Source organism: Thermobia domestica, chromosome 8 (genome assembly GCF_964235325.1).
Source record: "Thermobia domestica chromosome 8, izTheDome1.hap1.1, whole genome shotgun sequence".
Taxonomy (NCBI): domain Eukaryota; kingdom Metazoa; phylum Arthropoda; class Insecta; order Zygentoma; family Lepismatidae; genus Thermobia; species Thermobia domestica.
Genome location: NC_137461.1, coordinates 83,279,350 through 83,305,723, shown reverse-complemented (window position 1 = coordinate 83,305,723; position 26,374 = coordinate 83,279,350). Strand labels below are relative to the sequence as shown.

General features: G+C 36.2%; 1 protein-coding gene across 1 annotated transcript; it reads left to right on the top strand.

Moving 5' to 3' along the window:
- On the top strand, nt 1-25,630 carry Vps29 (vacuolar protein sorting 29). Its single transcript, XM_081768651.1, has 4 exons — nt 1-177; nt 13,145-13,336; nt 17,272-17,507; nt 24,120-25,630. Exons 1-4 carry the CDS (start codon nt 175-177, stop codon nt 24,235-24,237), a joined length of 549 nt encoding a protein of 182 aa, XP_081624777.1. The 5' UTR covers nt 1-174; the 3' UTR covers nt 24,238-25,630.
- The last annotated feature ends 744 nt before the right edge of the window (nt 25,631-26,374 follow it).

Here is a 26,374-nt window from a genome sequence, read left to right as displayed (position 1 = left end):
TTGTAACCGTTAGTGGTTTCGGTGAAAAGTAGAATATTATCATTTTCATGTTGTTATTTGGTTGCTGATTGATATGATTAATTTCGGAATCGGAAGTTGTTGACTGAGTTGCGGAAGAAAACAATTTGAAGCATACCATTGAAATTGGAAATACTATATAAGGCATTTTATATCATGGTAAGGAAAGTCATGAATCAATTCTAGAAATAATATTGAATAGGAGGCGTTCCATAAATTGAACGACTGCAAGTATGTATGGTGGTACCGGAAGGTTTCAAAATCATATTCAATTTAAAATTTCTAATGGAGTGAGTTATTTTTAAGGCATCAGCATATAATAATTAGGATTTGTGTAAAGATACTTTCTAGGTTTTATTAAGAGCCATTGTATTAATGGATTTATATCCTTCATCTGTACAAGTAGTATGAATTAGGAATACGGGTCACACAGATACATCAAACATCGTGGAAATAGTGTGTAGATTAAGAATAGGGCTATTGTTTAGCTTTGGAGGCCTGTTTTTAACCGAATTTTTCACAATATTGTATTCACATTCTGTTAGATTAGGTTAATATTTAATTTAGACAGTATTGCCGACTAGCGTTAGCGAGTGAAGGCGGGTTAGAGCCCCGAAGGGTACGTTGTTTCCTGTCTTCGTTAATGTTGGCAAACTAAACAATTACCAAGAATAGTCTGTCAGGTATTTATTCCGAAGTTGGGCGTCCGCTTTCGCCACGTTTTTTCGCTGTCATCTCCTTTCCACATTTTCTGCAATTTATTATTAGTTTCATTAATCCGTGATCTTCACAAACTTGAGCTCCTTCGTGGCTAAGCGGTTAGCATACGCGCCTTTGGCGTGGGAGACCCGGGTTCGATTCCCGGCGGGAGCTCATGTGGTTCGGATTCCACGTTAATCAGTAGGTCCACGTCTCATATAGCCTCGCTGCTGAAAGGGACGCTAAACTAAAAATCAACTCAACTCAACTCTTCACAAACTTTTAAAAGATGCTGCTCGTTATCAACGTATCGCTTCACAAATGTTAAAACTGTTAGTTCATTGCCCTTGTACATTCGCCATGCTGATATACGTAGGTATAAATTCCGTTAACTTCCGCCAGATTAAATTCTGTTCGGTTAACCATGATGTAACTGATCACGACAAAGCTTAATAGAATTCAAATCCTAACGTAAAATAACATACATTTACAACGTTTTCCGTCCGGAAGTAAACATACTATTAAGACACTGTGATGTTTAGACCTGAGGTGGAATGAGAATTAAGTTTGTACAGTTACATTAGCAGATTTTCTGGTTTTTAATTAAAGATTATTAATTATATTTATAATCAGTGGCGTATGTAGAATTTAATTTTCTATTAGGTCAATTCTGATTTTTGTATACCGGTCTATGTACCTTACTGTGGTAAACGTATCATGCTCAAGGTGAAAATTAAACTCAAACCTTCCCCTTGTGTAATCCACTGCTTCTAGTATTTGCAAAATATGATTTGCTGATACCGGTTATTGTATAAATCTATCGTTTCTCCATGATATATATATATATATATATATATATATATATATATATATATATATATATATATATATATATTGTTCATTGTTTAGTAACATGGTGCCTTCCATTTCAACTCAGGCAAAAAAAAAAAAAAAAAAAAAAAAAAACAATGAAATAAAATAAAAATAAAATTGTACCATCACCATCTCAGATATTGTTGAAACTTTTTTTATAGCAACTAGATATGTTTTTAAGAGCACGATATTTTTTTTTTGTCGAAAAAAAAATTTTCCCGCCAAGTAATGGGCCATCAAAGACGGGGAGTACAATTTATGAATTGTAGAAGACATGGAAAATGGTCAACTTCGGAGCCCCACCATTCAGCTATGGAGATAGGTAGAGTTATAATTCTTGTGGTGTGTACATAGGTATATAAATAAACTATATTTTATTATAGTTTGGTTTGCGCATGCGCATCTTTTTGTACATAAACTAACAAATAAACGTCAGTTTTTATCTGAAAAGTTGAAGTATGCGAATTTTTTCGAGCACTTCCGGCTCGAATTTTAAAATTCTGATTTCACGGTTGGTAAGATCTAGTTACCCGCTTTACAAAAAAAAAAAAAAAAAAAAAAAAAAAAAAAAAAAAAAAAGAAGTATCGCTTCTGTGTGCAACCGTTTTGTCGCAAACAGTTCAAGAAATTGCGAAATTTTCAAAAATCGCCATTTTCTCGTAAAAACCATCTTTTAAAATTCTGAAATTTTGTCAGATGGTTCAACCCTACATGAATAATAAACACACCAAATACCATTCTCGACCAATGCTTCATGAATTAACTACAGTCTTTTGAAGTTAGCGAAGTTTCGTTAACTTTGATGTCACAATTAGCAACACTGGAAACAATAAAAGTGCAATGATTTGATGATGTGTATGGTTCACATTCATTATATGAAGAATAAAAGGTTTTCTTGACTGATTTTTATTATTTTGATCAAAAAGACTCTCTGAAATAGTAAAATGATCCTCCCCCTACTCCTATGTTTTCTTAACCGAAGTAATCTGAGATGGAAATAACGATTACGAAATACACAAATTTGAAGTTCACTTACTTAAAATGGTCTTCGGAAACAAAATTTCACTTTTTTTTAGATGGACCAATCATTTGCTTGCTGGGTGTCTTCGCTTATAGCATGTAACCGTGGAGATGCCCAATAGGTGTTGGTGCACTCACAACTCATTCAGGGTTGTACCCAGGGGGACGATCCCCCCCCCCTCCAGGAGAAGAAACTTTCTTGTTTTATATATAAATAAAACCCATCCCAGAGTTTGGAACTCTTTAAAAGTAGCTCTAAGTAGCAGTATTACAACCCCGCCCCCAGAAGTCCGTCCTGGATCCGCCCCTGCGTAGCACATTGTTGATAGTCTCAAAACACTTATTTTCACTTTTCTTATGCTTTTCTGGAAACCTGTACCCTGCTGAAGGTCCGTGTGGAAGGGTAAACAGCACTTCAAATTCACGTAATTCATGATTTATACATAATATTCGCATCACTGGTTATCATAAGTATATGTATGTAACAAAAGTTCCTTTATTCAAACTTCTAAAATCTACACTTCTAATTGTAGAAGCTCGATTTTGGGGTAAGCATGAAGTTAGTTCATGGTGACCCGTTACTGCCATAAAAACTTCGCCATTTTCCGAAAGCCAAAGGTGACTTCGTTGAATACCAGTTACCGGTCGCACACTTTTCCCCAGGGTTGGCAAAAACCATGGTTTTTATTGAAAAAACCAAAAAACCCGGGTTTTTTTTGGTTTAAACCAGGTTTATTTGGTTTAAATAATTTGCTCTTGTATTCATATCTTATATGGACAGAAATAAGCTTGTTTCGCCTTGGTGTTAGTATGCAACAACCGGGTTATGCTGGAAGGGGTCATATAAGCTTAAAGCAGAATCAAAACCGCTTCTCGGCTTACATCCAAGAGAAATTGTCCTTCATTTGAACTCGAAACCGGGACTAATTTTCCACAAATGCGATACGTCTGCCGACTCACTCACGAAGGAGTCCTGATAAAAGTACGTTGACTAATCTTTACATATTTGTTAATATAATCATCAAGAGACTTAAGGACAGAAGGACAAAAAGATAAACAATTGCACAAGTGGAACCATTATACAGAATTACATATGGATAATTTCAAAGTACTACAGAGTACAGAAGAACTAATTTAATCCAAGTCAGCTCACTACGACTTTTATTAGTCCAAGTTAAAGAAATATAACGACTTACTTTGCATATCAGTAAGAAAAGTGAATAAAGATACTAATTATTTGAGTCCACGTTGGCTCTGACCCATTTATACAAAAATAGTTACCACAGATTCTTGTTATTTCAATAATTGCCTCCAGTGGGGTTTGTATGACCACCCTCCCCAAAAAGTACAGCATTTCGATGTATTTTATCAATAGTAAACATTATGAAAACGAAACAATCTTTAGAATTTTTCTTTGGTTGCATAACAATAATAACAAACTATAAAAAAAAAAATCACAAAAGAAACATCCATAAAGTTACATAAAAAAAAAAAGTTGCTTTCGTAATATAATCTCTTTGAGTAAAGAATGGGGAATTTAGGTCTGAATATAGCACGAATAATATATGGGAGTGAAACGTGATAACCCACAAATATGTGTTCATCAAGATTTTACGAATACTTACACTTTTACGGACATTTTTCGGTTTTTGGTTTAAAACAGTTGGTTCTTTTGAAAAAACCATCTGGTTTAAACCACCTTGGTTTAAACCAGCCAACCCTGCTTTTCCCATTCTTGCTTTTTTTTTATCTTTCTTTCTTCTTCCGGAAGTTGTCGAATTCAGTTCCAGGCAACAAAACTAGAGTAATACCCAAAGTTTGTGCTTGCACTATACTCACGAATTCTTCTGCGGTTTTAATACTGTGTATCTATTTTCGTCAAAGGATATGCCGCGTTGCCTCATTCTTTACAACTCTCTCCCCCCCCCCCCCCCAATACCGTCGCAAAGACCCTTTCTTGGAAAAACACCGCTTTATCGGACCTGTCTGCATCTCGATTATCTGAAAGCGATTTTTAAAGTGCGATGCAACACCATCAGAAATCATTTAACACGGTTTGGAAAATTGTAGACACTTATTTTCAAGTGTTCGAACCTTTTTCTATAACCTATATTTTCGCTTTTCTTCGAGTATTTTTAGAATACTCGCTTATTACAACAAAACTGTCAGTTGTTTCATAACTGAATTTCACTTTGCAGAACAACAGTCCAGTTTTCAACGAAGTCCACATGAAGTAAAATAGAATTTGTATCTTGAAATTTTATACGATGCTTTTCGGTAGAAATTAATTCCCCTTGGATTTTCTTGATGTATTCATGAATTACAATTCTTACAGTTAAACCAGCAATGTACGATACGAAAACAGAAAGTGGCACAGTTTTTTAACGAGATCACTGTTTTCGAAGATGGCATACGTAACACTTTCATTTTCATCAGGATCAATAATTAAAAACTCCACACTTATTTCTTCCACTCCAGGACATTCACCACATCAGGCCCGCAACCAGCCACAGAGGTTTGGGGGGTGGCATGAATAGGTTAGGGGGTAAATCATTAAAAATTCTCTTACAAATAGAGCTAAATTGTGTTTTTTGTATTAATAATTGCATTTTGTGTTAAGGTCTGGACGGGCCACGAAAAGTTAAGAAGGGGCCAGGCCCCCTAGCCCCCTCTGGTTGCGGGCCTGCACCACATTCCTGAAGAAGACAACTGTCATTTTTACGGATCATACTACTAAAGGGAATAGGTCACTTAGAACAGCTTCAATACAGGCTGCACCGTTGTTTTATTGCAACGCAGTAGCAGCTAACTTAAAATTTGCACAATACACACATACACACTTCCCTCGCAGGTTGCGGACTGACTCACTTTAGTCGAATACTATAAAATTCCGAGTGACCCATTCTTATGCTGGGATTGTTCAGTTTAAAAATTCCGTAAATTTCTTTGATGGAACGCGTGAGAAAACGTTTCGATTTTTTTAACTTTTCTCCTTTTTCGATCACTGCAATGACATCGCACTTAATTGATACCTTGTCTGGATCATTCCAAATCATCACTGAGGTAATAGTTCACGCTTTTTACAGATCAGAATTTATTGGATGGCCATTTCAAGTAAACTTAAAATGTGTATGTTTCGTAATCGTAATTTCCATCTCAGATTACTTCGGTTTAAGAAAATAGAGGAGTAGGAGGAGGATCATTTTACTATTTCAGAGAGCCTTTTTGATCAAAATAATAAAAACCATTCAAGAAATACTTTTATTCTTCATTTAATGAATGTGAACCACAAACATCATCAAATCATTGCACTTTTATTGTTTCCAGTGTTGCTAATTGTGACATCAAAGTTAACGAAACTTCGCTAACTTCAAAAGGATGTAGTTAATTCATGAAGAATTGGTCGAGAATGGTATTTGGTGTGTTTATTACTCATGTAAGGTTGAACCATCTGACACAATTTTAGAATTTTAAAAGATGATGTTTTCAAGAAAATGGCGCCCAAAAATGGCGATTTTTGAAAATTTTGCAATTTCTCGAATTTTTTGTAACAAAACGGTTGCACACAGAAGCGATACACGGTTGCACACAGAAGGAAGAATTGTTTTTTCGGAAAGCGGGTAACTAGATCTTACCAACCGTGAAAACAGAATGTTAAAATTCGAGCCGGAAGTGCTCGAAAAAAATTCGCAAACTTCGACTTTTCAAATAAACTGACGTTCATTTGTTAATTTATGTTCAAAAAGATACGCATGCGCAAACCAAACTATAATAAAATATAATTTATTTATATACCTATGTACATACCACAACAAGAATTATAACTTTCCCTGTCTCCATAGCTAAATGGTGGGGCTCCGAATTGACCATTTTCCATGTTTTCTACAATTCATAAATTGTACACCCCGTCTTTGATGGCCCATTACTTGGCGGGAAAATTTTTTTTCAACAAAACGAAAAAATATGAGTGTCTTAAAAACATGTCTAGTCGCTATAAAAAAAAAGTTTCAACAATATCTGAGATGGTGATGGTACATGCTCTGCCTGAATTGAAATGGAAGGCACTACATTCATTTGCATAATCATGAGGAAATATTCTTATCACTGTCTTTATCTTCACGCGTCTCTTACATATAGCACCTACATAAGTATGTTGTCATAAACTGCCATACTCTTCCTTTGTGAGGGGGCGCGGTGGCGCATTGGTAGAGCGTTCACGTCCGCTGCTTGGGGTCCCTGGTTCGATCCCAGCTCGCGCCGTGTGGACTTTGTGATGGGCAAACACCGTGCTCGTGGGTTTTCTCGGGGTTCTCCCGTTTCCTCCCACTTTCTTCATTCCACCACTTCACTCATATCTCATAATCACCGTCTCCTTTAGCCTAACCGGCATAAACGTGGGTCGTAAAACAAAGATTTCATTTCATTTCATTTCTTCCTTTGTGAATGAGCTCCTTCATGGCTAAGCGTTTAGCGTACGCGCCTTTGGCGTGGTAGTCCCGGGTTCGAATCCCGGCGGAGCTCATGTGGTTCGGATTCCACTTAATCAGTAGGTTCCGTCTCATATAGCCTCGCTGCAGAAAGGGACATTAAGCTAAAAATCGACTCAGCAACTCTTCCTTTGTGAAGATCGAATCACTTTATATTATAAACACATTTTGCCCTTTAAGGGCAGGGGTTCTAAAATTGAAATAAAATTTCTTATAGACACTATGCGCAAGTCTCTTTGAGGCACTTATCCTTTTTTTTTCTACACTTAACACTTCGAATTGAATTATAATTAGCCATTTAAGAAAATTATTGAATTTCGTAATCATTGTACGAGTTTATAATGCAAATATATATATATATATATATATACCCAAACAATCAATTTGTAGTCATACTTCAGCAATAGCGAACACATTCTCGACACAGAGCTCCTTTGTCGCTATGTAGATAGCGTACGCGCCTTTGGGGTGGGAGGCTTGGGTTCAGCTTCCAGCAGGAGCTCATGTGATTCATATTCCACTTTAAGCTGTAAGTCCACGTCTCATATAAACTCTCTGCTGAATGGGACGCGAAACTCAGAGCCAGTCCAACATTCTTGTCACCTGACACAAATGTACAGCATAGAAATCGTACCCGGGGGCCATTGGATCTCGATGCTCATCGACGTCATCTGCACTCACTCATTTTAACTGTTTTATCATTTTTACGATGGGCTATTCTTAATCAGTACCTTCTTAATTCATATTATTCTTAATATATATAATATTAAAAATATATATATAAATAGTATTATCTAAGATGTTACAGCAACCTTACACCAGGTGAAGGAAGATATAGACTCATTTCTAATGAATATTCTTCAAACAAATTTCAAAATCTACAACATGATATTCTCTTGCGTTGTTTCCATTTCTAACTGCAGTATTGAATATGAGAGAATATTTTCAAAAATGAAATCTGTGAACAGGTACTAGTAAGAGACTCAATTATGGTATAGTGAAAGCAGAAATTTTAACCCTAGAACGTATAGGTGGGGTGTAGGATGATACCCTAGATTACGCGTTTCAAGTGAGCGCGTATGCGCAATATTTCAGCTACACTGCTGCCTTCACGTGACTTTTCATACTTAAGCCTGCTCTCAATGTATGCGGACGGTTTTTTTCTCTATCTGTACAGTCACGTTGATATCTCGACTGTGGGGTTCTCCGTATCCCATCTATACGTTCATGCATTAAAACTTTTGCTTAATTTACTCATCAGTATCCGATAAAATGAGCCATAGAAGGAGGTGTCTGGACGAACAAGAAATATGTGACGCACTACAAAGCAGTCGCGATGAAAGTAAAGAAAATATCCATGGGGAAAGCGGTGTTGATAACGAAGATATCGTCTTCCAAGATTCTGAAGATGACAGCGACAGGGAGGTTTCAAGCGATGAATCAGATCGGCCTTCCTTGTCTGCTGGACCATCTTTGCCCGTCGCCGGTTCTTCGTCATCTGCAAGTCTAAAAGGACGAGATGGACATCGCTGGTCAACGAAAAAACCTGGAAGAACTCCTGCAAGAAAAAATGAAATGAAATCTTTAAGTTTTACGTCCCACGGTTATGCCGGTTAGGCTAAAGGAGACGGTGATGATGAGAGATGAGTGAAAATGGTGGAATGAAGAAAGTGGGAGGAAACGGGAGAACCCCGAGAAAACCCACGAGCACGGTGTTTGTCCACCACAAAGTTCACTTGGCGGGGGCTGGGATCGAACCCGAGACCCCAAGCACCAGAGGTGAACGCTCTACCACTGAGCCACCGCGCCCCCAACTCCTGCAAGAAATGTTATTTCGAGTTCCGTGGGAAACAAGGGTGCTGCTAGGACCTGCAAATCGGTCATAGAAGTTTGGAATCTACTATTCACAGATGAAATACTGGAAGAAGTGGTTGTGCATACGAATGAAGAAATCGCTAACAGAAATAATATAAAGAAGGAACTGAATATATATTGGGCCGACAAATAAACTGGAATTGAGAGCCTATTTCAGAGTTCTTTATCTGGCGGGAATTTTGAAAAACAATCACCTGTGGTCAGAAACTATTGGCTCTCCCTTCTTCCGTACAACCATGTCGCTGGTGCGATTCAATTTCTAACAATATGCTTATGATTTGACGACAAAGCAACGCGCGCAGCTCGCAAGGAAGAAGATAAACTTGTTTCAATCAGAACAATTTGGGACATTTTTGTACGAAACTGGACAAGCTACTATTTCCCCTCGCCTTATTGCATAGTAGACGAGCAACTCTTGGGATTCCGGGGTCGCTATCCCTTCGGAGTTTACATTAGTAGTAAACCAGATAAATACGGAATCAAAGTCATAATGCTCTGCGACGCAGAAAACTTTTACATGATAAATGCGATTCCTTACATTGGCGAAGTGAACAAACCCGCTTCGGAATCTGTTCCATCCTCCTGAGTAAGGACCCTTACGGAACCAATCCATGGCGCGTACAGAAACATTACTATGGACAGTTGGTTCACGTCAGTTCCACTTGCCGAAACCATATTGATCTACTACAAACTAACAATCGTCGGAACACTTAGGAAAAACAAGAGAGAAATTCCACCATCGTTTGTTGACACAAAAGAACGGAAAAGTGGTTCCTCCTTGCATGCATTTGACAAGGAAAAAAACTCTAGTCTCTTAGGTACCCAAGCCAAAAAAAAATTGTTCTATTATCTACAATGCATGGGAACGAAGCCATACAACACGAACAGCGGAAAGCCATACAACAGAACGAAAGGCGGCGGCGATACCTTCGATCAGTTGTGCTACACGTACACAATTGCAAGGAAATCAAGAAGATGGCCGCTTAGACTTTTTTTGGCATGTTGGGTCAAGCGGGAATCAGTGCAGTGATACTGTTCCGAAATGCGAATCCCGACTGGAAGCATTATCCTAACACCTGCAACAGAAGAAGTTTTCTAAAAGAGCTGAGTTTATCTTTGGTGAAACCGCACATTTTGGAGAGAATGCAGAATAAACGTCTTCCAAGAGAACTGAAAACCATCATGGCAGCTACAGTTGGCGAAGACGTTCCCGAACAAGCAAGACCTGCTAACCTCGCTTGAGAGGAGCCTTCCAGAACCCAGAAAAGACGCTCGCTGTGGCCAAGGAAAAAGAACAAGAAACCCGCCCTAATGCTCCAAGTGTTTGAAACCGATGTGTCCTGATCACCGAATAATGGTTTGTGTTGACTGTTTCGATGAGTAGTGAAATTTCTTGATCAAAAACTCTTGATTAAATGATTGAGAACTCTAAACCCATCTTGCCTTCTTCGGAAAATATAATTTGCTTAAAAAGTGAGAAAATTGCCTGTTTTCTTATTGGGATTCTGTACACCCCACCTGTACGGTAGTGTTGTAAATTCCAACCTGTATGTTCTAGGGTTAAATTTGTACAAATTATGGACAGTGGTGATGATGATGTCACTGAATCTGAAACATGTTTGTATGCTACAATGTATTGAAAATTTGTAAGGGCCAAGACTCAAAGTGACGGAAAGAACCACTAAAACTGCTTTCTTGTAGTAAGTTTCAATTATATTGAACTTCATATATTTCCTTCGTTATTTTTTTTTTTTTTTTAAATATCTCTCTACATATATATATAATGCAATAGGATTAGTGTACATAAACTTAATTATACGAGTCCATTTTAGAAATGTGACAATCGTAGTTGTAAACGAAAGCAATCTTCCGGGTCGCGGTGATTCAATGGTAGAGCGCTCACCTCTGGCGCGTAGCTACCCTGGTTCAATCTCAGCTCCTGTAAGGTGGGCTTTGTGGTGAGTAAACACCATGTGCGTGAGTTTCCTCGGGGTTCTGTTTCCCCCAACTTTCGTCATTCCATCGTTATCATCCATCTCATTATCTTCGTCACCCGTTGCCTCGGTGTATAGTCGTTGGACGTTAAACAAAGAATGAAAGCAAGTAAAAGAAAAACTTTTTCAAAAATTGAGAAATTGCGTTGCAAAATCAAACTCATCTCGTTGGATATACAATTTCTTAGATTTCTGGGAGAGCATAAGTTATGGACACTGGGATAAAAAATCAGAGGGATAATATAGTTCGTCAAGGAATAGTAGTTTTCTGAAAGGACTTATGCTGAGGATGGTGACAGCCATTGTCGAAACGTACACGGTTAAATAAATATAATGGTTTTGGCGTAAATACAGTATTAATAACTTGATTTTATTACTTAAGGTAGTTTAATTATTTGGGGACTTCTGTAACGAGAGATCTAGTTTAGAGTTTGCACTGGTGCAGTAGTTCCTATACAATTACATTGTTGCATTTTACCTTCAGATACTTAAAATATGACTTCAAAAGTATAAAAGTAAGATTGTACGAGGTAAGATGGACAAGTTTGTAATCTAAGCAAGAAGAAAAAGTCATGGAGATGTGAATCCTCTTTTACTTTCTCAATATAATTCCTCCTAAGTCCAAGGCAACTTATATCCAAAAGTTTTTGTAGACCTGTTAAAAAGATAGTGCCGAGGAAATCACTAATAGCCGTCGTAACTTCTTAATTACTGCTAAAACGTCGTATTTTATTTATTTTTTAAAGAGGGAACAAAAAGAAAATGAGGAGATGGAAGTGAGGCAAATTTTCGTAGTCACATTCTCTCGCAATTCGCTATAATACTAATGACTTCGAGCTGATGTTTTATCGTGGTGCATTAGGACAGTTTTCGGCAGCTTTCTGTGGTGATCATACTTTTTTTTTTTTTTTTTTTTTTTTTTCACGCAAACGCCTTAATTCATCATAATATTCTCTGATAATTCGTAGCACCCTTTAGAGAGAGTCTATCAGAAGAATGTTCTCAAATCTCCAGAACTCACTGGCCATCGTCATATCCGCAGACAGTTCCACATGAATCATTTTGGAAGTAGAGGTAGAGGTGTTTGCGCTGCTTTGAAGCCTTTTTTGTCTCGAGGTCGAAGTGGTGAACGTCAAAGTCTTGTCCTGGATAATAACGTATCTTGATCAAAATCTGCTTGGGTCCTATTCATAAAGATGAGTGATCTGTTCAGAAGTGCGCACTCACTTCTGGCGATGTTCAGAATTTGGAAACCCATCTTGTTTTCATGCCTATTACTTCTGTCACAGTGTTTTGTAGCATCATATATGAAATCTCAGTAACCTCTACAGCAGGCTGAAATGTTACTCTTCGATCCTACAATACCATGCCATGAATTGCATCAGTATTTTCTTGAGTCAGCTCTGTTGTGAGATACATCTTCAATGGGCAATTGAAATCTGAATCCCAGTTTTTCAGAGAGGCATATGAGGATGCAGAGCTTCGTAACATTTGTTGCATATCAAGATGGTGGATCAGCTTTTCTTCCTGAGCGACAGACTACCACCATTCAGGACCTATAAAGCAAAACTTATATATCTACAGTGTTAGATTCCTTCAGCAAAGTATCAAATGACTGCAGAAATTCGAAGAATAAGACGCCAAAACAGAAAAAAATTGGTAGGTCAGTTAGTGAGATCAATCTCACTGTTAGCGGGAGATTGGAGTTCGACTCCCCCACCAGTTCAGCGCCCATATATTATTTTATAGTTTAGAGTTACAAGTCCGGTATGGTTTTGATAATTAAAAAAAAAAAAAATCAAATTACGGAATGCATCTGACTTCGTGTACTAAATACTTTCGCCCAATCCTTCTGCTCGTCTGCAAGTTGCTTGCACGTTTGCGACGTAGCTTGGCGTCTTATAGGAGGCAACGCAGCTTGCGACAACTATTAACCTGACTATAAACTATTGGCCATTAGCCTGACTGACTGAGAGGCACTTGAGTTAATAATAAGGATTTAAAATATCAAAATATTTTCGCCTAGATGTTTATACAACCCGTACCTCTTAAATGTTTTAAAGTGTGCATATTAGCGTTACTCACAGATTCATATATGATTTTTTTTTTCATTATAAATAGAATTAGTAAATTTCAGATTAATATCTTTAATGTTTTTCTTTCTTCCTTCCTTTGCAGTTGGTATTAGTACTTGGTGATCTTCATGTTCCTCACAGGTGTAGCAGCCTTCCACCAAAGTTTAAGAAATTGCTTGTTCCTGGTCGAATTCAGCATATTTTATGCACGGGAAATTTATGTACAAAGGAATCTTATGATTACTTAAAGACACTTGCAAGTGATGTTCACGTAGTGAGAGGAGATTTTGATGAGGTAAGGAAAAATATTGTTAATGCTGACTTCAGTAGGTATATCTTTTCAGGCTTTTTATTTCTTTTTATATTAAATGTAAAAGCTATTGTTTAACACTGTATGGGACTTCTGTATGTGTGTGTGTGTCTGATCGGATGACCTTTCCTTAACTCTCTCTCTCCATCTATCTCTCACTTAATAATACAGGATAATAATCTATACCCTGATTTTTTTGTCTAATTAAATATGATTTCAGATGGGTACGTGTATATTGACATTGTGTACATGTAATTGCATATTATACACCAGACCCGTAGGCAGCTCGGCTTCCAAGAGGACGACAACAAAGGCGTCGAAAAACATCACAAAACAGTAATATAGCTTCTTTTAAATGTAACTATACTGACAAATATTATGGTACATATCAAAGACTTAAGAAGGTTCATCATTTATATACAATATATATGTATAATATACAAACGATGGTACATTCTTCAATTTCATATTTTTATGTGTTAGGCAGTACAAAGCAATACAAGGAACTTAATGTGAAGAAAACTTCGTAACACTATTAATTATTGGGAATTACATTTCGCTTATGTTTGTATCTGTGAAAATGGAAAGTAATCGTGACGAAACAAAAGACACAAATTTTTTTAAACATTACTTGCATAACATACTTACTGGTACATTGAAAGGAATTTACGTGAAAACTTCGCGAAGTCATTGATAGGCCGGTCTACATCTAGTGCACAGAGTGTCCTGATTGTGAGCCAAAAGTACGAGGTTGGATTTTCATTTGTGTCTCATGGAGAGTCGGCGGCAAAGAAGCGCCATCAGATACGTAAAGAAGTTTTCGACCATGGCCGTGGAAGACAGGACATGTAATTAAAGCAGTCTCTGTAAGCACCTTTAGCCCAGAAAACCCTCGTCCAGTTTGTTTTGAGAGTTACTCCAACGATGTTTCATTTATTAGTTGATTTAGCAGGTCTATTTTCTGTCTCAAAGTTGAAGCTGGTGATCTTTGTATTTGACAACATCGCTCAGAGGTTTCAAATTCTTTTTAATTTCTCTTCCTCTTAGTAAGTGTTGAATGGCTCCAATCATAGCCTTCCCTGTCTTATTGAATCTGCTGTGATTTTCTTCGGTGGGTATATTCAGAACTTCGTAGAACAATCTTGCTTCTTTCCTTTTTCCAGATTTATGTCTTCCAAATTAACCATCGAATCAGCGATTCTACTGAAGAATGTGTATTTGTTTCAGTGGTAGCAGAATCGATGTATTTAATTCATACACTTTCATTGCATCGTGGAGATATCCAAATATTTCTCTGTCTTGTCGGCAAGACATGAGATGTTCCGTTTCAGAGTCTATTAACTTTACAGTAGCATTAATATTCAAATCTCTTTTTTTGCAAAAATTCGCTTGCCAATTTCAGATATCTAGGCGCCCTGAACGTGAATTCCGCAAGCAGTAATCTCGATAGCTTCAACTTTCAATGAGGTATATTCTTGAAATGAAATAAACAACAATATGAAATATGTTATATTGAAAAAAGATATTCAGTTATCATTTCCTTGAGGAGTTTATACAGGATTTAAGATGTCATAAAAAGTGGGAGTTCATCAAACAAATTTAATCCATAAATAATAATGAGTATTTTATACCGTCTCTTCCTCCCCTTCTCACTATTTCTTATATTCCTAGAGGTAGTCGTGCGGCTTTCCCCACCCGGAGTCATATCTCTGTGGACAGAAAGTCCTCCGTGACGAAATCTTCTAAAATGACCACTGCGCTAAGCTGTTGGAGTTCGGGGTTTGCAGCACCTTTATCTACCTCAAATATATAGAATAAAAACTCAAGATGAAATCTCCCTACTTTGGGACTTAACGTCGTTTTGTAAAATATTATGGGGTAGGATACGTCCTCACACCACCATTTATGGATTAAAGTGTCTAAACTCACAAACGATTTTGCTCTTATGCAACTTGACAGTGCACTCATATTGCGTTGTTGTCTGTAAGAAAGTACGGCAATGTTTAATATCAAGGTTAAACAAATGAAAACTTGAGACTGTTCTCCAAGGACTCTAGTAATCAGAGATGTCTTTTTTCATAAATGGTGAGTTATAAGTAGCGAATGAAATGCATAGCGAAACCATCACTTTTCTTAGCCTGATAAATAACACCGTACTTGATTCAGATTGTTCTGATTTTTCAGAATTTTTTATTAGTAGTAGCAGTAGTGTTAGAAAAACGAATTCTAAAAAAATTACGAAATCCGAGTATTAAGAAAATGAACTTGCCACATTAAGTCATTTAAACCAGGAGCTTTGGATCTTTATTTGAGTTGAACATTCTATGATTATGCTTCAAGGCTAAGGGAAATGGTGATGACAAGAGACGTTCATAATGAACGTCCCTTTTAAACGAAATGGTGGAGTGAAGAAAGTAGAAAGGAAAGGGAAATCCACACACGGTGTATATCAGAAAATCCACTTGGTGCCAGCTGGAATCGAATCATGCGCCAAAGGCAAGTGATTTTCCACCGTAGCCCAGTTTTGGACCAAGTATAGAATATATTACAGAGGATTACAGTAGAACTACAATAATTAAAAAAAAAAAAAAAAGAAAGAAAAAAAGAAAGAAACGGATGTGAGTATTAACTACTTGACACCTATAGATTTGGCAACTCACGCTGTCCGCTTCCAACCTCGGATGCAAACAATCACAATTACTGACAAGGATGAGAATAAAACCTCTTAGTTTTCAAATAATAAGTAATTTACTTGTTGAGGTGTTGCATTAATTATAATCCACTACAGTACAGGGTGTCCGGCACAGAAACTATCAATAAACTATTATAATTCAGCAAGTAATAAGTGTATTAGTTTTTTTTAAGACAAAACAACTCAACCAGTTTTTTTGTTGCCAACACTGTAACTCTTATGCATTATGCAACTTACGTGAGAGATCGTTTAAATTAGGTTTTTAATTATCATTGGATAGGATAATTATTATAATTCAGCAAGTAATAAGTGTATTAGTTTTTTTTAAGACAAAACAACTCAACCAGTTTTTTTGTTGCCAACACTGTAACTCTTATGCATTATGCAACTTACGTGAGAGATCGTTTAAATTAGGTTTTTAATTATCATTGGATAGGGCATAGTGGACCCATACCATTACCTCCAAGATCCCTTGATCTGTTCCCATTGGGTTTGGGGGGGGGGGGGGGGGTGAGGATCCATACAGGACAATTTTTATATACCTCCAGTACCGGGACTGCATTGAAATACACTTATTACTTGCTGAGTTATAAAAGTTTTTTATTGATAGTGTTGATGCCGGACATTCTGTATTTCGTTCCTTTTTTCACCTTGCTGCAAGCATCGTTAAGCAGGATATTCAAAATAACATCTTGACAGCTTTTGTTGTTTTACATCCAGTGGGTTACTTCTAGATTTGCAGGAAAACAAAAGCTAACACTTTTGACCTTGAACTACACTTGAGGGGGAAGGGGGTGTAAGATATTGGAGTACTTAAGAGAAGGTGAAAAGTTGAAGTTTTTGTTTTTGTGCAAAGCTGAAAGGATCTACAGGATGTAAGACAACTGAAACAGACAAGATGTTATTCTTGATATATCTGTCCAACAATGTTTACAGCAAGTTAAAAAGAAAGAAAGGAAAGAAAAAAAAGAACGAAATATTGCAGTAGATAATTATTGCATTATTTTAATCGAAGGCGTTATAGTACATTCTTTAACTGTTAAATTTCAGTTTGTATCATTACTCTCGTTTGTTTTACTTGAGTTCATTGAATCGTAATACCACAAACTGTAGTTAAAATATAAGGGTATTGCAAGTATCATAGAGGGTTAATAAGGTAACAGGAGGCATTTTAAGTACTCTCAGCGGTAGATAGAAGTAAGTTTTGATATTTAAACTTCTTTTCCAGAATCTCAATTACCCAGAACAAAAAGTAGTAACAGTTGGTCAGTTCCGCATTGGCCTAACACACGGACACCAAGTAGTTCCATGGGGAGACCCTGAGTCACTGGCGTTGATCCAAAGACAGCTAGATGTGGATATTCTTATTTCAGGGCACACGCATAAATTCGAAGCGTACGAGCATGAAAACAAGTTTTACATAAATCCTGGTTCAGCAACAGGGGCTTATAATCCTCTGGATACGTAAGTATTGATTGTAGATACTACTGTTTCGATACGTACTCATAAATCCATTGTTTCTTCAATATGGAAATATTTTGGTGTCAGTCCTGGTTTTATTTTTCTATCAAAAAATTAAGAGTAGGAACTTTTTTCTTATGAAGTTGCGACGATAGAGAGGGGATAAATGGTTCTAGAAAAAAAAAAAAAAAACGAAGAAATATGTTGTAGTATTCACGAAATTGTATGCTGCTGGTAATAACAAATGAAGACTACTCTAGGCAGAAAAAAAGTTCCAAGAATTGAAAGGGATTTACTGTTCATATTGAAAATTTCAGTGATGTCGTCTCATTATTTATTTTATTCTGTATGACAGAAATTAGAGGAAATAACAGTTGTTGTAATACTTGAACATGGATAAAGTCTGGCACATTTTTCTTCAGATTAACAAATACTGTTTTTATATATATATATATATATATATATATATATATATGATCTGGAATTCCTGTGATAATGATTATTTGTTTGGTATTATTTCAGTAATCAAGCATGTTGTCACCATTTACAAGACATTAAGTAGAGGGGAAACTATGGCTCAGTGGTTTCACCATAGAAAAATTGCTTTAACTTAAAGTTTCTGAATATATATATATAAAAGACTCACGTGTCCTAAGATTTACCCAAAATAACCCAAAGAATCTAGTATTTTCACCTAATTCACATGTAATCTCTAATTTATTTTTTTTATATCTGGTTTAACATTTTAATTGGCAAGCATTGAGAAATTTCAGTAAAAATGTTTTGCTTTGTATTATGGTTGAAACATATCTTCCTGGCAATGATTTCGTAATTTTTAAAGTACTTTTGTATTTTGGATCAATATATAGGATGTTTATTTCCAACTATCATTGCCTTAAAATAGCTAATCATGTGTTGCAAGTAAGCAAGTAATATGGTCACTTGCTCGTAATATGGTCAATTATAAATAAGACTATTAGGAAAATAAATATTTTCCTAAAGACCAAGAAACCACAAATAAAACTAACTTTCACAGGATTCGGGAAATAAAGCTTGTGCAGTACTGATTTTCACTGTCTCTTTTTGTCGAAGATTACAACTCTCAAAAGAAATGACTCGCAAAATTACGTATATGAATATTGTATGAAAGCAATAATGCCAATTAAACGATCACTGAAGTTTCATTCGTGCGTACATCGCAAACTATATTGCTTGTAAGCAACAGGGCCAAATAAAAGGTTAATTGAAGATTATTGTGTATATAAAATCCACGGCAATTTCCTTTCTATAGTAATAAATTTATTTTTGAGTCTGCTGAACGCCATTTTAGAAAGTCCAAGCTATTGTCACTTTCGTACACAGCTGTAGATTCGACTTTTGGCTGTGTTTGATAAAGTTCCTGAAAAAGTTGTAATTGTTTATCTGCCTTGTAAATTATGAAAATGTCATCAATGTGTATATAGTATTTTATATGTATTTTTTTAAATTTTACTTCCAAAAATGGTTTATGTTAGCTAAAAACGGAGAAAGTGAGCTATCCATTACTAGACCATCTACCTTCTTTACTCCTGTCTTCAAATATAAAACCATTAGTCTGCAAATATGTCTCCAAAATCTTGATAATTTCATAAATGCACAAATCTTTAAATTCATTAGCTTTTACATACATTCCAAAGCTAAATTATCTTTGGCGTGGGAAACCCAAGTTCGATTCCCGTTGGGAGCTCATGTAGTTCGGATCCTTATTTAAGCTGTAGATCCACGTCTGATGTAGCCTCACTGCTGAAAGAGACAGTAAACTCAGTAGCAAAGATCGAAACTAAATTATTAAAATTAGTTAAACGTACCTACTTAATCGAAAGAAGCTAATTTTAGTATGTTAGTATTAACTAAGAATTACAAACAGGGTTTTAGATTTAGGCTGTTACCAGTGGTATACTTAGAACTTCCCAGTGCTATTTACCATATATTTGTTTAACCATTACGGTACTAGATAAGGCGAGTAACAGGACTTAATTCGCTTTATATGGAGTTCTCAAGGGAAAAAAGTGTTGGTAGATATTTAATTATTTCATAAATACTTCAGAGGTTTGGAAATAAAACACACAGTATTGACGATATATTAATGTCCTTTTATATGGAAGTACCAATCAGAATTACTAATCAGTTTCCAAAATGTTCATCTTGAGCTTGGATGCAGGCCTGGAGTCTGACGGGCCAGTCATCAATGAAATTATGAAAACTGTCGGTGGGGAAATCGATCAACTGTCGACCAAATATTTACCATTCGCCAAATACTCGAAAAGAAGTGGGTAAACATAGGCCCGGCACATCAACTACTGTATTTATTGATTTTAGAAAGGCTTACGACTCGGCAGGAGAGAAATATTGTACAACATCCTTACAGAATTCGAAATACCGATAAAGCTAATTAGATTAATTAAGGTATGTTTAAATGAATCCCAAAGGAAAGTCCGAGTAGGAAAACTTTAGTCCACGAGCTTTTACGTCGAGAATGGCCAGAAACAAGGAGATGCGTTGTCGCCATTATTATTCAACTTTGTCCTGGAATACACTATAAGGAATATCAAAGATAGCAACCAGGGCCTAAAGTTGAACGGTGCTTACCAGGTTTTGACGTATGCTGATGATGTAAATTAAATTTAATAGGGGATGACAACATAACAATAGACAGAAATGCAGAGGTCTTGTTAAACGCTTGCAGTGACTTGGGTTTAGAAGTAAATGCAGAGAAAACTAAATACATGAAAGTTCGTTGGGACCGTAATATGACAAATTATGAATGCGTTAAAATATTAAATAATACTTGTGATAAAGTGGATACTTTCAAATATCTAGGATCCCTATTAACAAACGAAAATCATATTGACGAAGAAATTAAATGTCGACTAAAAGCAGGGAATTCGTGTTATTATTCAGTTCAAAATCTCTTGTTGTCGCGAATTCTGTCGAGGAATTTGAAGCTTAAAATATATAAAATGATAATCATGTCTGTTGTTCTGTATGGTTGCGAAACATGGTCGCGTACTCTGAGGGAAGAACATAGACTGAAAGTATTTTTGAGAACAAGATCCTGAGGCGAATATTCAGACTCAAGAGGAGCAGGAATGGGGAATGGTGAAAACTTCATAACGAGGAACTACATAATTTATACGGTTTACCAAACACTATTAGGGTTATCAAGTCTAGGAGGCTTAGGTGGGCAGGTCATGTAGCTAGGATGGAAGAAAGTAGAAACGCTGGATGACCATTAGGAGGACCTAGGCGCAGATGGAAGGACAGTATTAAGAAGAATTTCGCAGAAATAGGAATACAAAGTAAAAACTGGATCCAGTTAGCTAAGGATAGAAGTTAGTGGAGAGCTTTTGTGAACGCGTCATTCCATAGGCCATAGAGTTAGTTAGTCAATGGGGAAGTGGCGGGCTGCCTTGAGCAGTGCATACTTCAGAGAGTTCACAGTGGGGTGTCTCGTCTTGCAGGCCATTGATGGAAGCACTCACCACAGTTTGTAGTCGAGCGGGTTCATATTCAGGCTGCTAGAGGGTCAGTGTAATGTAGAGATTAAATTTGGGGCGTTTGCCCGTAGCCACTCCTGGGTTAACCGTGCCTTATGCGTGGGAGCAGAATTTTGTAGGAAGGCCTACTCAGTAGTTTGTGGTACTCACTATCAGTGCTTTCATAATGGATTTTAGTTCTGTGGTTTGGAACACAGTAGCCGATGTCTTCATTTCTTGTTCACAAAAATGGAGCCGTATTGTGCCGTTGAAGCTCACACTCTACTACACTATGCATGACTGATACTGGGTGATGGAACTTTTGCCCTCTGGAAACACGTTCAGCAGCTTGTGCTGATGCGTACACACGGTCATTTTGAGCATTAAAGGACTGCTAAACTGTGAATAGCTTCTCGTGGGAAAAGAGAATCGTCCTGCGTGCGTAACGCATCAGTCAGGAAGTGACCTGTACATTGTTTCTAGGTTCTTGAGTAGCTTGTCCTGGTTGAGCACTTGTTGCGTAGCTGGTCTCGAAATGGATTTCTCGGGTGAATCCTCACGGAATTTCGCCAAATCATTGAAGCTACTGCTCTAACCACCTATATTGTCCTCACTGTCAATGTACGCAATCAGCCACTACGCTGCCTGTCATTGACTCTTTCCCTTTCATTGTAACGCTGGATGGTGTGGTAGACAAGTCGTTCACTCATTTGCAAGGGTTTCAGGGCTGCGAAGATCCGTGGTAGTGGCATACTCACATTGTGTAGTGGGGGCCGCGATGGCTCAGTGGTAGAGCGTTCACCTCTTGTGCTTAGGGTCCCGGGTTCAAACCCGGCTTCCGCCAAGTGAACTTTGTGGTGGACAAACACCGTGTGCGAGGGTTTTCTCGGGGTTCTCCCGTTTCCTCCCACTTTCTTCATTCCACCATTTCATTCATCTCTCATCATCACCGTCTCCTTTAGCCTAACCGGCATAACCGTGGGACGTAAAACTCAAAAAATTCATTTCATTTTACATTGTGTAGCACTATGACACTGCAACACGATTCTTATAGTCGCTCCACTCCATTGTTACATGTGTAGCACTCATTCGTACCCAGCATGGTCAATCAGCGGTCAAAATCTTTGACAATATTTATGAAATAACTAAGTATTTAACACCCCTCTCTCTAGTTGTGAAATAAAGTTTTAAATGTTGTCTAAGTGAAGATTAAAATTTAGTGTAAATTGGTTTCTATGCTTTGGTATTATCACGTTAAATGTTTACATTCTAACTTGCTATTTTGGCATAATGCCGGAATGTATTACCAAAAATAAATAAATTAATTAACTGATCGCGTTACCGTTAGGGAGTAAAGTCAAATCTCATTCTCCTATACATATATATAATATGAAACAGCTACGTCAGTCTTTTTTTTTTTTTTTTTTTTTTCATTATTTATCTCTCGTGTCTCCCAACCAAACTCCATTTCAATTTAGAAAGTAACAAAATGGAAGTTAATGTTGTGCAGAACGACGTTGCCACTAACAAACGAACCAAACTAATTGATTCAATATAATAATAATAATAATAATGTAAATGCAGTTGATCCATTTTCAGGATTGAGTTATGTTATTTTAAAGATATTCTTTCTTTCTTTCTTGTCAACAAAACTACACGACAAAAATCACTGAATTTTTCACACAGGTCAGAGGTTAAAAAGTAGGTACTGTAATCCCTCCGAACGAAAGTAGCTTCAAATTAAAGTTACTTAACTTACTATATCGCAGAAAAGAAAGAAAGAAAAAAAAGCCATTTTCTGATTGCTATTCCTAATAGTAATTCCTACTTTCATTGTATACCTACTGCAAAAATAATTACATTATTTCAGTTGTTTCCGATACAGTTTTACTTGAACTCGGGTAAACCTGATAATCTTACGCACCATGCTTTTCCTCTTGTTGTCAGGTGCAGCCACGGTTGCAGGTACTTACATATTGGACTACACAAAGTGACCTGTACCATTCGTCTACCACTTGTTCTGCGAGTAGAGACAACAGTCACATTTTAAAGAAATGCTTTTATATATGCACGTGCGTGGCGTGGTAAATAACTCTTCATCTTTTCTGACAGAAAAGCGCAAGGTTTCCTGCTGGCTATGCAGCTATGAAGTGTTTTACGGACTACCGTTTTAATATCTTCTAAAGCTGAGACTGAGCTTAGAACATCCGACTGACAAGTGGTAGATCCGTTTTATCCTGCTACTAGTTTTTTTTCCTTTCTGACATTGTTTTATGAATCTACATATTGTGTAAAAATTATTACAATTTTGTTAATTTACCTTGGCTATTCCTGCCAGTGCAGTAGGTTGTCTGTTATATAGTTTCTACTGAAATACACATAAATGTGGTAATCAATAGAATGCTGTTAGTTATTGTTAACAGTCGCCTAATGAAATTAGGCTACTATCAATATAATTTGTTAATATTCTGTTTCTTTCGTACCATAGCATATTATGTTACTATCATTTGGTAGGATGTGAATAAGTGATACAGTGCTGTTGTTAGTCAGAATTGTAACTGTTTGCATCTTCCAGCAAAACATGTGCAACTTATGTTGCAGCAGTTATCTTTTGCGCGGAAAATGAGTCCGAATTCCAAAATGTATGCATGCAGTTTCTTTAAATGCATAAAAAAATCTTTCCAAAATGAGGGCCGCGGTGGCTCAGTAGTAGAGTGTTCACCTCTGGTGCATGGGTTTCCTCGAGGTTCTCCCGTTTCCTCCCGTTTTATTTATTTTATATTCATTTCACCATTGCATTCATTTCTCATCACCATCTCCTTTAGCATATATTTCATATCGTTTCTATTTCCAAAATATCAGCAAAGCAGTAAATTATATTTATTTATTTAAATCCAAAATGTCTGACTGTTCAATTTGAATAAACTCTTAAAAATAGTAAGACTAAATTTGCTTCATTTGTAGTGATCGATTTTTTTTAACTTCGTCGTGATAATTAGAATATATGATGAAAAGATCTGATAAACAGTTTAATTTCTAGAAAATTCTTCGACAAACATGATGTGTATCTGTAATTTTGTATTATGTTTTGTTGTTTTAGGTCTATTATACCGTCGTTTGTGCTGATGGACATTCAGAGTTCAACCGTAGTGACGTATGTGTATCAGCTGGTTGGAGATGAAGTGAAAGTAGAAAGAATAGAATATAAAAAGAATTGAGAATAATAAACGAGTGTGAGCGTTTAAATCTTGCTTTAAGACTTTTACCAAATCATGTACCATATGTGTAAATAATGAATATTTTGTAAAAGACTCGAGAGAAGTGGCATGCGTTGGTTATCCTACGGCAAATAAATTAGCTTACGTCTAGAAGCTCCACTTTCAATAGAACTAACAGCGAAAAGTATTTTTAAAAAAATCACAATTAAGGAAACATTAAGATGAAAATTCTGTATCTTATTACTAATTTCATACTCAGCAGTTGTAATAAGAGAGAAACCAGTGGTTTGATTGTATGTATATTGCTAATACTTGGATGTTTTGTCGAACTTCATAGGTTATAATTTTTCAGAGAAGGAAGTATCAAATATATACATATATTTTTTACGACAATGTAATCTTGCTCTGTTAGAATTAATTCGATTATTAATGTCGTATATTTATTTTCTGACTCAGTGGAATGTGTTCCCAATAGGATTATATATATATATATATAATTTCTCTGAGGAGATTTTCTATGTTATATTGAAACTGGAAATAATATTAGGGAGTGTATATGTATATATACGTTTACGAATTTTGTTATCGTCAGAATATTATAGTTAACAATGATGTCAAAAATCTATTTTGTATATTTTCTTGGAAGAGGTATACTTACTTTCGTGTATGATGCATGAAAATTATGTTATACAGTTTCTTCAGACCTCTTTTCTTTTGTTATTGCATTTATTTCAAGTCCTCAAATGACAAGCTTGATTTTTTTTTCTTTCTTTCATACAGTGCAGGTACCACTTATTGGTCCATGTTTAATCATATATCCTGCAAATTAGTTTGCATGATTCTGTAATTGTTCAACAAATAATTCTGCTTTTTATTGTCTAGATATACCATTCAGTGCAAGTAAGAATCAAATTACAGAGCCCATACACATTATAGTCAGTTCCGTGACCGAAGCACAAATGGCATTGTTTGTGTTATTAGGTTAATACATAGTTTTGTGAGTATCATGTTTGGTTCTATCCATTATGAGCTGTTTTCATGTATATATAAGAATCAAATTTAATTTTCTATTACTTGAGAAAAACATTTGTATATGCAGATCACAAAATTACAATCCAGTCGAGATTCTTGGTATCTGGAAATTACACTTACCACTTAATAGATTGCGTTTTTACATTATCCTGTTGTAATTGTAAAATAAATATAACATTCCGAAAATAAAACCAATAACCAATACATATGTGAAAATAAAATCATGTGTGAAAGGCGTTTCAGTTTAGGGTCCAGTGTGTTGTGCGTTTTGCAGTTTTACTTGGTAAAATGTTCGTTGGAATAAGAAAAATATTCCAGTAAATGTTATGTATCTATCATTAAAATAAATGCAACTTAAGTATATTGAATATGATTGGTAACCTAGAAATCGCAAGTTCCTTTCCTTTCCAAAGATAGTTCACATAATAAACATTTTACTAAGAAATTTTTCTGCACTTGATTACGACTCCACTGTTAACAACTTATTGATGAGTCTTATGATTTCCACTGTCCTTGAGAAGTCCTATAAAATTCCTGGAATATTGTCTGTACATTTTTTACATTACTGAGTACCTAAATTACGCCAGTCTTTATCATTTGTTTGAAATCGAATGTTAAACGTTCAATGTTATAACATACAGTAGTATATGATTATTGTACTAAAAAGAAAGTGCTACATCAGTGGCGGCGTAAGGCAAACTGGGGCCCGGGGCCAGTCAAGTAGGTTGGGGCCCCTTTTCAAACAATCGTGATTTATAAACTTCTATTTTTGACAATCATTTACATAATCATTCTTTCTGTTTGCTCCTCCCCCTTTCCCGTTGGTGTGTGTGTGTTTAGATCATTATAATTTGGGATATATTAAACAAATAGGGCTGATATTCAGCATCCATGTCTATTTTATAAATGCTTAGAACCTCCTTCAGGCTGGTATCTACAAATAAAACTGGACCACGATTATCATTGCATATTTTTTTCTTTTTTATTAGTTTTTAAACAAAGGACACGATAGAAGAACGATTAGGGATACAAGTGTAACGGAAACTACAACCCACAACAGAAATAACAATCTTAAGAATAAACAAAACGTAACAATCAAGTATCC